This window comes from Lissotriton vulgaris, chromosome 9 (assembly GCF_964263255.1).
Source record: "Lissotriton vulgaris chromosome 9, aLisVul1.2, whole genome shotgun sequence".
Lineage (NCBI taxonomy): Eukaryota > Metazoa > Chordata > Amphibia > Caudata > Salamandridae > Lissotriton > Lissotriton vulgaris.
Window position 1 is genome coordinate 924,762,977 of NC_141697.1, and position 13,211 is coordinate 924,776,187.

General features: G+C 49.0%; 1 protein-coding gene across 2 annotated transcripts in view; it reads left to right on the top strand.

Annotated features, from left to right (window-relative positions):
* The first annotated feature begins 205 nt into the window (after positions 1-205).
* Positions 206-13,211, top strand: part of LOC147692532 (delta(3,5)-Delta(2,4)-dienoyl-CoA isomerase, mitochondrial-like) — a 255,505-nt gene continuing 242,499 nt past the window's right edge. The window contains exon 1 of one of the 2 annotated variants that reach the window (XM_086938752.1): positions 206-382. In XM_086938752.1, the coding sequence (XP_086794878.1) occupies positions 349-382 (34 nt within the window). In that variant the 5' untranslated portion in view covers positions 206-348. Of the gene's footprint in view, positions 395-13,211 lie in introns of both variants that reach the window. The other variant, XM_086938754.1, reaches the window with a different exon arrangement.

Below are 13,211 nucleotides of genomic sequence, written 5' to 3' on the forward strand. Positions count from 1 at the left end.
GCGCTTAACGTGAGCACCCGTTAGGTTACACATTAATGTGTAGAATAACATAGTTAAACATTGGCCGTTTAATATCGCAAAAAGACCCTGGTTCTGCTTGAAATACATAGAGTGAATATGTCCGTGTATAAAGACTGTTGTTCTTTATAAAGTGAAGGTTTGAGGGTATGTATGTGGAAATACGCCCATCCCAAGATGGCGGGCCTTTTATTTTTTTAAAGTTCAAGTGAAGTGTCTTGTAAGTAGGCGGCAGCAGTGGGGCAAAGTTCGGGACACTGACAGCGTGGGATTGACTTGTAAGTGGGCGGAACATTGGGGTAAAATTCGAGCCAGTGACAGCCACAGAAAATGTCAAGGGCCATGGCGCAGCTCATCCGGAGAAGTAAGTAGAGGGGTAAGAAGTGTAAAGTGTCCGTGAGAAATACCGCAGGCTGTTTTCCTTACAACCCATCAGCTCAAGTCTCGAGCGCCGGCCCCGCACACGCCCCCGAACTAAAGAGCATTATCGACTGTGTAAGCCCATGAACAGCAGACCATTTTTAACAGTCAAAACACGGTCACCCCCCCTCCGCTCTCTCAAATATCTTTCGATATTACGCATGCCAATCTATACCTTTCTTTAATTATGTTTCCTCATCTGTACCTCTCAACGAGTCTCTAAGCAGGCTGAAGGAGAGTAGTTTTAAGTCCATAAAATCATTGAGTGGATTTTTTTTTTGGTGGTATGACTATGCAGGTTATAAGTTAATTTTTTTCAATGTTGTTTTGCAGTTACTAACTGCTACATTTCATGAGCCTATGGTGACTGGTCGACATCGGGCACCGTGGCATTTTGTCATTTTACTTGCAAATCTGCTCAGAAAACCTATGCAGACTGAGCATCGATTATTTAGCAATGCATTATTTACTAATTTGTTGCTCATTTCAGCAGCCTTTATGGCAACCTGAATAATTTCCTTTAGCCAACTTTGTAGCTGCTTGTTTCATTTTATGACCTACATAGTCTGTTTATGTACAAGGCCACTTTGTTACGATGAGTTATTAAAGTAAAATATTCTCTGGTTAATTATAAATTCATGCTTGACTAGATCCTAATCGCGTGCAGTTTTTAACATATTTTTAGTACTGATTTACTAAGTCTGCTGTTTTAAAATGTGTATACTATTTTTATTTTAGCATTCTGGATGATGTTCGTAAGTTAATCTATGTGTATGTGGAGTCCCAGGTTTCCCCCAATAACCACACAGACTGCGGGGTAGAGGGTGCAAGGTATATTTATTAATTAGCTGCACTATGAGAAGAGCGCCGGGCGTCTTACTGTAATCGCGCTCCGAGTCGCTCTGCCGAGGCGCGAACCGCTGTTCGCGCATGCGCACAATTGCGCACGCTATCCGTGTGCGTGTTACGTCACACGCACGCTAGTTCGCTGACACTCCATATCTCCTCCTTTTACACAACGAAAATATTACAGTCCAATGTTCTCTCACTCAAAGTCTCTAAGGTGTGCAGGCCTGACTATCACTCTTCCAGCACGAGTGCGCCTTACCGGAGTGGAGGCTTCGTGGACACCCTCAGTCACTGGGCTCTCTACCTTTTCTCTCCCCTGACCTTGTTCATTTCTCCTGGGCGTCGCTTCTTTGTTTGCTGATGTCTCCCTCACAATCGGTCCAACCAGAACTTCACTCTCTGAGCACGCATCTTCTTCTCCATGGCTCTCGCCGACTGACGCTCTCTCTTCTGCTTCTCTTTCCTGTCTCGGAACAGGAGTGCTATTTCCTTCCTCATCCGGCCACTGGACGATTTTGTTAATCTTCGCCATGCGATCCTGGGACCACACTTTTCCATCGCTGAGAAGTGCTGCTCTGCTGTACACTTCTTCCACTTGTAGGGGTAGGCTGTACTTGCTCTCTCCCTTCTTCCTCAGTACTGCCTGCTTGACTCTCACCCATACCCCCTTCTCCAGAACCGAATTTTTTACCTTTCTTCTCTTGTTGTAATACTCTGTGTACACCTTCTGGGCCTTCTCCAAATGGTGCTGGACCACGGCCGGCGACCATTTACTGGTGATGGTCTTTTCACTCCATACCACATTGTCTTTCGTGAACGGATGCCTGCCCCTTAGGATCTGGAAGGGACTATACCCTGTTGAGATGGGGGTGATGCTGTACGCCCACATCATTCTTTGAATTTCTGCTTCCCAGTCCTTGCCTTGCATGATGGCCGCTTGAATGGACCCCATGAGAACTCGGTTAAATCCCTCCACCTGTCCATTGCTTGCTGGATGATACACCGAGGTGTGTTTGGATTTGATCCCGTTCCTCTCTGTGTATCGGTGCCACTTATCTGATGTAAATTGCGGGCCGTTGTCTGTCAATATCGTCCTCGGGATGCCTTCCCTTAGGAACATTGAGGTGAGAAATTTGATTACCACTTCCGAGTCCATCTCCTCCTGCACATGCACTTCCGGCCATTTGGAGTACTTGTCAACCAAAACACACAAGTATTTAGCTGTCCCTTGGCCATCCAATATCGGTCCTAGGATGTCAACCGCAATTTCCTCCCAGGAATTACGGGGTTGTTCAAATCTCCCCAACGCTGGTCTCAATGGTTTGAGCACCTTGTCTGCCCCCTGGCACTGGTCGCAGTCCCTTTAATGTCTCTCAATTTGGATGTCCATTCCTGGCCACCAGTACATCTGTTTCACTCTTGACTTGGTCTTCACAATGCCGAGGTGACCTTCATGCAGTAGGTTGAGCAGGGTCGGGACCAGCTTTTCTGGCGGCACCACCTTGTCACCGCGATACAGGAAGATTCCTGAGTCACTCATGGATAATTCCTCCCACCCCCATACAGTTTCCTAGGCACCTCTTTTAATCTTTTCTTTTCTGGCCATCCTCTGACGAGGTTCTTCTTAACCTTTTCCAAGTTCTCATCCTCCTCGTATGCTTGTTCCCTCTCTTGTATGCTGATGGCTCTTTCCATGTCTTCCATCACCGCTACCATTTCCTCGTTCTCCGCTACAGGTGTGGGCGCTTCCTCCATGGCTGAGCCCTGCTAAGGTCGTCTGCCACTTTGTTGCATGTCCCCGGGATGTACTCCACATGGTACGTGTATTCTAGGAGTTTAAGAGTCATCTTTGCTATCCGCTGGGTAGCCATGGCATGTCCACTTGAGGTGAGCACTTTAAAGGCTTGTGGTCAGTCTGTAAGCGAAACCTCGTACCCCATAGGAACTGCCGGAACTTCCCCATGGCCCATGTGACAGCCAGCATCTCTTTCTCTATCACGCTGAACTTCTGTTCGGTGTGAGACAACGCTCTGGACGCAAAGCTGAGTGTTTCCACTGTGTTGTCATCTCTCTCTTGTGCAAGGACCGCCCCCAAGCCCTTTTCACTGGCATCAGTGGTGAGAATGGTATTTCCTGCGGGATCATGTCCGTGTAAGGGCACGGCCTGGCTGATGTTCCCTTTCAGTTCCTCAAACTCTCTCTGAGCCTCGTCGTCCCACTGTAACGATGCTTTGTTTCTTATAAGTTGCCTCAACTCAACTTGTGCGTTTTCGTGGCAAAGTGTTGGACGAATGTGCTGTAGTACTCGACCATTTCAAGGAATGACCGTACCTCGTCCTTGTTGATTGGGGCTCTGGCCTCGCAGATTGCTTTCACATTCTCCCTCTTGGGAGTGATCCATTGTCCGCTTATCTCGTGCCCCAGGTAGGTGACGGATGTCATGCAAAATCTTCACTTCTCACATTCCGCCGTCATTCCTTTCTCCTGCAGTACGCCTAGCACCTTGTTCAATTTGTTGTCGTGGTCCTTACGGTCCTTCCCCATTATTAGGATGTCATCCTGGAAGTACTGGATGCCTTCGACGTCTTTGAACAGGCGGTGAATGAGTTTTTGGAACACCGCTGCGGCGGACGCCAGCCCGAAGGGCATCCTGCGGAACTGATAGCATCCATATGGGGTGATGAAGGACGTCAGTTTCCTGCTTGACAGGTGTAGGTCAATTTGATGGTATGCTAACGTGAGGTCTACTGTGGAGAACCATTTCACACCTCTAGTTTTCGCCAACATTTCCTCGATTCTGGGGAGCGGAAATTTCTCTACAACCAAGCATTTGTTCAACTTGCGCAGGTCCACACACAGGCGCACTTTGCCGTTTGGTTTCCTGGCGACCACCAAGGGGGCCAACCACTCCGAGCTATCTATGGGCTCAATGATTCCTTGTTCTTCCAGCCGGCGCAGTTGGCGTTGCACCGCTTCCCTCACTGCTATGGGCACCTTTCGGACTTTGTGAGACACTGGTTGGGAGTCTTCTTTGAGTATGATCTTGTGCATGAATTTCTCCAGTTTCCCCACTTTGCCTCCGAAGACCTTGGGGAATTCTCTTGTCACTCTCTCCAGGTCTGGCCAGGTTTCTATGTCTGTCAACAGTATTTGTTCCTTGCTCCCTGGGTCCAGTTTAATTCAGAGGTCCCCTTGGTCTCTCCATCCTAGAACTGAGGGGCCTTTCTCTGCCACGTACTATTTGCATGTTGTTGTCCTCCCTCTGAATTCGAACTTCAGGCTCCGGTACCCTACCATAGGGATCGGGTTGCTCGTGTATGACACTGGTCTTATGTCGGGTGGTTCTAGCTTGGGACCCAGGCTGGGTTTGAATTCCTCTTCCCATACTGACCTCTGCACTATGGTGTACGTGGATCCTGAGTCAATCGCGATTCTGATCTTCATTCCCCCTATTAGCATGTCTGCTCGCGGTTTGTCGGAGCGCTTGGTGTCTATGCCTAGCACTTGCTCCTCAATACACAGCACTCTGTCATCTTCGTCTGATTCCTCGTCAGCTCCTTCTTCAGGTTGCGGATGCGCTATGTATTTTACTACTGATCTCTTCTCTTTCCTTCGACAAACTTTCTCGTAATGGCCAATCAGGCCGCAGAACATGCACTTTGCGCGAAAAGCTGGGCATCGTTTGTCTTGGGCTGCGTGGTTCGCGCTCCCACATCTGTAGCACGTGGACTTGGTGTACGAGGACTGCTTCCCTGCTTGTCCAGTCTTCCCGCCCATTTGTTGGTTCCTCTGCTGTCTCCGGGCGCCATCTTGTGTCTTCCCGATGGCTCAGCGTCATCTACTTTGTTGACCATGATTCTTTGCACATTCTCTTTTTTCGCGGCTTCAGCACATCGCTTTGAAAGTTCGGCTTTCTTCACCATCGCAATTACTTCCTTTAGCGTTGCTTCACCGTGAGCCCATAGCTTGTCTTGTACATTCTTATTGGTGGTGTGCATCACAATTTGGTCTTTGATAAAGTCTTCTTCCAGCACCCCGTACTTGCACGTGACTGCTAGTCTTCTCAGGGCTGCTACGTAGTCGTCAACCGATTCTCCTTCCCCTTGTTTCCTCTGTTGAAAGTTGAACCGATCAATGGAGACACATACCGCTTGGCGGTAGTGAGCGTCTAGGTCTTCTAGAGCTTGTTTGAAGACGTCTGAATCGGCTGCTTGTCGAGGCGTCGTCGCTATGTTCGTGAACACCCTTATTCCTTCCTGGCCCAGGTTGTGCAGAAGTATTCGTTTCCTTCTCGTGTTGGGGTGAATTCGTCTCTGGATTCGTCTTCTAGGACTTCAAGGTAGTTCTTGAAGTATTCCCTCCAGTCCTCCCATTTCATCTGGGGTTCACCTGGCTTGGGTAGAAACGGGATCGGCGCCGTGAGTGAGGACGCCTGGTTACTCATTCTGGCCTGTCTTTCTGGCTCGCCCTCCTGATTCCTGGGGCTGCCGGGCGCGCTGTTGTTCCTTCCCTGATTCCTGGGGCTGCCCGGTGCGCTGGTGCTCTCTGCTTGTGACGTGTTGGGACTTGGTTCTCCTCTTCCCCCTTCCACGTGGTCTCCCTTTTCCGCCAGGGCCTTGGTGGGGACACTGCCGTCTTCCTACCGTGCTTCTGTGTAGGTTGCTGCATCACTTGACTCCTAGATATGTGGCGTGCTTGTCTGGGTCTCTGCGCCTCTGCCGCGCTCTTCCCGTGCGTCCTGCGGCGACTTTGCGTCTTCCCTCTTCTTCTGCAGGTGGGTGGTATTGGTTGGCACGTCCCGGGTTCCTCCTTCTCTCCACTGCTGTTCTTTTTTTCTTTGTGGGGACAGATCCCACTCCTCATCGCCACTGTGGAGTCCCAGGTTTCCCCCAATAACCACACAGACTGCGGGGTAGAGGGTGCAAGGTATATTTATTAATTAGCTGCACTATGAGAAGAGCGCCGGGCGTCTTACTGTCATCGCGCTCCGAGTCGCTCTGCCGAGGCGCGAACCGCTGTTCGCGCATGCGCACAATTGCACGCTCTATCCGTGTGCGTGTTACGTCACACGCACGCTAGCGCGGCTAGAGCGCTGACACTACAGTGTATATTACAAATCTTCATATTTGCTTCGTTTGTGGAAAGTTATGGTTTTAATTAACCATAATACATTTAATTGACTTCAAGGAACAAGACATCCTCCACATAAGTGAGTTGAGAGATCTGCATTGGACTTGTGAGGTCTTCAGCAGACTCCAGACATCGCCAGGCATAATGCGTATTCTCAATTTAATTTGTGTTGTAACCAATTTTCTTCTAGCACTTACATTTACATCGAAATGACCATTCTTTCCTAGTAACAGTCCTGTCAATTTGAGGTTTATCCTCCCTGTGCATTTGTCTAGCATGTTTAATGCTTTTTTAGGTCTCGCCTGTCGATGCGCATGCGCATCGAGCTTGCGAGACTATGGGGGCTTAAACACTCTTTAACAAACTTGCAAGGAATCGTGGCGATTCCTTGCAGTGCCCGTGAAATTTAAGCTCAATGCGCATGCGCATTGAGCTTAAAAGCGCGTGCACATGCCCCCAGCCGCCTGCCTTGCCCACTCTCTCTCTCTCACAGCCTCCCCCAGCTCCGCCCCCTCACTTCTTGGTTGCACGGCCGCTAGGCCGTGCCTCCCCTACTCTCCTCCTCCTACTCTCCTCCCCCTCCTCCTCCTACTCTCCTCCCCTGCCTGCCGTGTCGCACCTCTCCCCGCTCCGCCCCCTCCCCTGCCCGCCGTGTCGCAGAACACAGAAGCTTGCCTGTTAATTCACTTGTTGAACTTGCATCTATTCCAACAACAACGAAACTTGGATATTGGCATCAGTATACTAGAAGGCATTAAGGCAGCAGATAAGTCTTGAAAGCGGCTGTAGCCAAGCCATTATTACATTTCAGTTTAAGTGCTCTCTCCCTGTTACGCAAACTAACAAAAGAATTATAGAGTACGAAGCTGCTGCCTGATCACAACACTGGCACTTCCTTTGTTACAAATTAAGCACTAGTAGGGCGGCTGTCACTCCGTGTTTGCAGCTATACACTAATAGAATTAGCAGTGTAGCTCCACTTTAGGTCATATTTATTTTTGGTGTGTATAAGAATATGTCCACAATCACAGGCTATTAAGCACAATCAGACATTAAAACCTAGTTTCCAAACTCGTTCATTGGCAGTTTTCCCCTTTAAACAACATCGCCCCCCCGCCATTTGAACACCTTATGTGCTCTGTGTACGTCTCCTTCGCCCTCCCCCCACTCACCCTCTCTTCCCACCCTCGCCCTCTCTTCCCACCCTCACCCTATCTCTAATTTTACTTTTAACTTCTCTCTGACCCCTCGTCTCCTCTTCCCGTGCCCCTCGTGCATGTCTGCCTCGCCGCCCCGCTCCAGGCGCTCATGTCTCGCTCGACTCCTCCTTTCTACCCTCCTCCCTCTTTCCTTCTGTTTCCCGGCATCTTTTCTCGCACGCATCTCTCTAACCGCCCCCCCCCCCCCATCTTCCGTTTTTAATTTGCGTAACAGAGAGCACATAAACCGAATTTTACTAGTAATTTGGCTACAGCCACTTGAAAGCGGCTGTAGCCAAGTCATTATTAAATTTCAGTTTATGTGCGCTCTCCCTGTTACGCAAACTAACAAAAGAATTATAGAGTATGAAGCTGCTGCCTGATCACAACACCGGCACTTCCTTTGTTACAAATTAAGCACTAGTACGGCGGCTGTCACTGCGTGTTTGCAGCTATACACAAATAAAATTAGTAGCGTAGCTCCACTTTAGGTCATATTTATTATTGGTGTGTATAAGAATACGTCCACAATCACAGGCTATTAAGCACAATCAGACATTAAAATCTAGTTTTCAAACTCGTTCATTGGCAGTTTTCCCCTTTAAACAACATCACCTCCCCCATTTGAACACCTTATGTGCTCTGTGTTAGGAAGGCTAAAAAAAAAACACGCTGTGTAAAGCTGATGCCTGCTGAGAACCCAGGCAAGAAGCCGGGGTGCTTTTCAAGAATCCATCTAATAATGTTACGTATGTCACCCTTTCTTTTCAACAGAATTTGTTTGAACCTGTTTCCCACAGCTCCCACCAGGGCGCATAGTCTTTCTTTCTTTCTCTCTGTCTCTCTCCCCCTCTCTCTCTCACTCTTCCCCTTTCTATCTCTCTCTTTCTCTACCTCCCTCTCTCTCTCTTTATCTCTCCTCACACTTTCTGTCTCTCCCGCTCTCTTTCTCTTTGGCTCTCTCTCCCCCTCTCTGGCTCTCTCTACTCCCCTCTCTCGCTCTCCCTCCCCACTCTCTTTCTCAGTCTTTCCCTTTCTCTCCCTCCCTCTCTCTCTTTATCTCTCCTCACTCTCTTTCTGTCTCTCTCCTATCTCTTTCTCTCTCTCCCACTCTCTCTTCCCCCTCCTTCTATTTCCCTCCCTCCCTTTATACCTCTCCTCTCACTCCCCCCCTTTCTCTCTCTCTCTTTCTCGCTCTCTCCCTCTTTCTCGCTCTCTCCTTTCTCATCTGTTGATCGTCCACCCCCACACACAACCCCTTAAACACATCCCCACACACAACCCCACACACAGAAACCCCCCTGCACACACCCCCACACACAGACCCCACACACAGAACCCCCACACCCCACACACACACACAACCCCCACACACACACAACCCCCCCCACACACACAACCCCACACACACACAACCCCACACACACACAACCCCCTCCACATACATCCCCCCACACACACAACCCCCCCACACAACCATCTATCGATCTATCTATCACCCTCACTCTATCGCCCTCCCTTCAACAACTGGTTCAAATATGTTCTCTCAATGTTTCAAGCTTTATTACAAATGTCACAAAAAGATGTTCTGTTCTTGTTTTTTTAACGGCCTACACCCAGTGACTGCAACACTTTTAATGTTGGGCCAGGCTACATATTTTCCCATGTTTACTGACAACGTGGCCTCTGTTTACAGTAGATGCTTGGCCACAGTTACTTCCAACACTTTGCACTGGCACTTCTTGTCCTACAGCTAAATTCAAACTGTTCTGAACTAGAGTCTCATAATTTTCAAAATTTTGCAGTAAAACGATCAAAGAGGTACTAACTTAATTTCGACATCATTATCGAAGTGCAGTTTATCTTGTCTTCATCAGTACTTCGTACATCTCTCTAGAGATGTGGCCTAACGACCAGAGCTGCCATCTAAGTCACGTAAATACAAAACATGTTGCATTACAAAGGCTATAGGTGTCACATTCGCGAAAGTTATAACTATTGGCATTGTAAATGACAAAGCTATCAATTTAGCTATTTTAAAAACCAACACATAAATAAAATATTTGTCATTTACAAGACCAACAGCTCCAACTTTTCTAATGCGAGACCTATTGCATTTCCATTGCTTGTTAAACCGAGCTACTGTCCTTCCCTTATGAAGGAAACTCTCACCATAATAACTTACTGTTTTTTTAGGTCGAAGCCTAACAAAAAGTGCAGCTGTCTGATTTGTTAAAAGCATCATGGGGACACCCTGAAAGCTGGCCTAGGAATGCATTCCGCCCATTGCTTACCATTGGCTTTGTGTTTTCTAACTCGCATTTGCTTGTTTTCTATATGCTGGCTTTATTTATTTTAGGCTCTTCAGCTTAAGTTAGTCCTTCCTGTGGAGCATATCTTTTTCACTGTATTCTTCCACAGTGCTTGCTTTCTGTAAACCGGCTGTTACATTTTGTTCTTATCTTGTCACATTTGCTGCGCATTCAAAGACGAAAAACAAATGTCAGGCTCTGTCTTCCAAGGGAGCTTGATGTTTACTTGTCTTTCACTGACTTCAAAGTGAGGGGCTTAATCTGGGGTGTGAAAGGGGGTGGATTTTTTTCCCTTTGATTCTGCGTAGGGTTGCCTCGTCTTTTTCACTTTCTTTCCCTGCCTTCGTCACAGTTTCTGGGTTTTGCTAGCACCGTGACACCTTTGGATACTGTGCATGTGCACTCTTCAAGTTTATTTTACTTACTCATTAAAGGCTTTTTTCTAGTACACAACAAAATGTAACTGTCTATAAATGAACTATGCAAACATTTCAGAATATATTAGAATTAGAAAACAAATGAAGCAGGCTGTTTTGAAATTCTGAAGTGTTCTGAAAACATTTGAATAGGATAGAAAAAATCAGTACACTAGGTGGTGTCATTTCGGCACATTAACGCTTCTGTGCTGTATAGTTTTATCAGTAAAACTATATGTCTGTGCAAATGCAATGGTCATTTGAATTGGAAATGTGTTGTCTGTAAAGGGAGTGCACAACCACACCATGCATATTCTACTCTATGCCACTGTATGCTAATACACTCCTCTCCACTCTATTCCCCTCTACTCCACTCTGTGCCACTTCACGCTTCATCACGCTGTGCCCCTCCAGTGTACACCGCTTTAGGCCACTCTAACACACTCTATGCCACTTTACTTTACGAGATACTACGCCATTTCACTCTTGGCCACTCTACTTCCCTATATGACACTCCAATCTACGCCTTCAACGCCTCTTCACTCTACTACACTCCACACCACCTTACTCCTATACTCTAGGCTACACCCCTCCACGCTATGACACTTTTTTCGACTGTAAAACTTTTTTGCCCCTCCACTCTGTGCCCATCCACTCCCCTCTGATACTCTACTACACTGTCTCCACTATACCCCATTACACTCTACACCACTACACACTAAGCCACTCTATACCATTTAACTCTTGGCCACTCTACTCCACTCTTTGCCACTCCACTGTTTACCACTCCACTCTACTACACACCCCTCTGTATTCCACTCTATGCCCCTCCAATCTACACCTCTCTACTCCCTGCTGTTCTCCAACATTCTATGCCACTCTATGCCCATCCACAACACTTTACCCCACTATATGACCTGCCGCTCTACACCCTGCCACTCTACGCCTTGCCAGGCTACACTCCTATCTGCTTCACTCTCCCCCACTATTCCCCATTCCCCCAGCCTCCACTCTTCGTCAGTCCTCTCTACAACACTTTACTCCACTCTGCACCACTCTACTCCACTCTGTGCCACCCTAATCACGCCACGACCCTCCACCCTGCGTACGCCACGACCCTCCACCCTGCGTACGCCACGACCCTCCACCCTGCGTACGCCACGACCCTCCACCCTGCGTACGCCACGACCCTCCACCCTGCGTACGCCACAACCCTCCACCCAGCGTACGCCACAACCCTCCACCCAATGTACGCCACGACCCTCCCCCCTACGTACTCCACGACTCTCCCCCTTAGCGTATGCCATGACCCTGCACTCTGTGCGCCCCACGACCCTGCACTCTGCGCGCCCCACGACCCTGCACTCTGCGCGCCCCACGACCCTGCACGCCCCCGGCCCTGCACTCTGCGCGCCCCCGACCCAGCACTCTGCGCGCCCCACGACCCTGCACTCTGCATACCCCACAACCTTCCGCTCACACCACGACCCTCCACTCTATGCCTTGACCTTCCTCCACTCTATATGCTACGACCCTCCACTCTACGACCCTCCACTCTATGCCACAACCCTCCACTCTATGCCACAACCCTCCACTCTATGCCACAACCCGCCACTCTATGCCACAACCCGCCACTCTATGCCACAACCCGCCACTCTATGCCACAACCCTCCACTCTATGCCACAACCCTCCACTCGATGGCTCAACCCTCCGCTCGACTCTATGCCATGACCCTCCGCTTCACTCTATGCCACAACACTCCACTCCATACCACTCCTGGCAATCCACTCCACTATACAACACTCCATGCCACTTTACTCCACTCTACGACACTCTATTCCATTCTGTGCCCCTTCACTCTACTGTAGGCCTCTTCACTCTATGCCCCTCCATTCTGTGTAACATTATTTCTCTCTGTGACATCTTACTCCGCTCTATTTCACTTTCCGCCCCTCCACTGTCCGCCACTCCTCTCCACTCTCCGCCACTCCTCTCCACTCTCTGCCACTCCTCTCCACTCTCTGCCACTCCTCTCCACTCTCTGCCACTCCTCTCCACTCTCTGCCACTCCTCTCCAGTCTCCGCCACTCCTCTCCAGTCTCCGCCTCTCCTCTCCAGTCTCTGCCACTAATCTCCACTCTCTGCCACTCCACTCTCTGCCACTCCTCGCCACTCTCTGCCACTCCTCGCCACTCTCTGCCACTCCTCTCCACTCTTTGCCACTCCAATCTCTGCCACTCCTCTCCAATCTCCACCACTCCTCTCAACCCTACCCTGTGCACATCCTCTCCACCCTACCATGCCCCACTGCTCTCCACCCTACTAAATCCCACTTCTCTCCACCTTACCATGTGTAGGAGAGTAGGGTCTGCTTTCCTATGGTCACCCCACTTTTTGCTTCACTGGTTTTCTACTTAATGTGGCTGCGGGCCTGCTAATCAGACCCACAGCCCAGCTGCTCTCCCTCTACATTCACTACAATGTACTTTAGGTACATTACCAATTGGATACTGGGTCACCTTATGAGCCCCTGTACAGTGTACTATAGGTACCCAGGGCATAGGTGTATCCAAGGCCTACCGGGGCCTGCAGCATGTATTATGTCACCCCTGGCTGGCCACTCACATTGACACAACTGGCTGATCACTCAGCTGGGGCAAGATCGTGTAATCACCCCTTGCTTAGATATAGTATACTTATATATAACCTTATATCTAGACACATATACACCTATAAGTCACTCCTATGGCAGGCCTTAACAATCTTGGAGGCAGAGTGCTTTGGTTTTATGTGAGCTGGTGCTCTAGCATGAGCTCAGCCTGTCTGCAGCTTTCGGAACCATGTCATTATAGCTGTTCTAGGATAT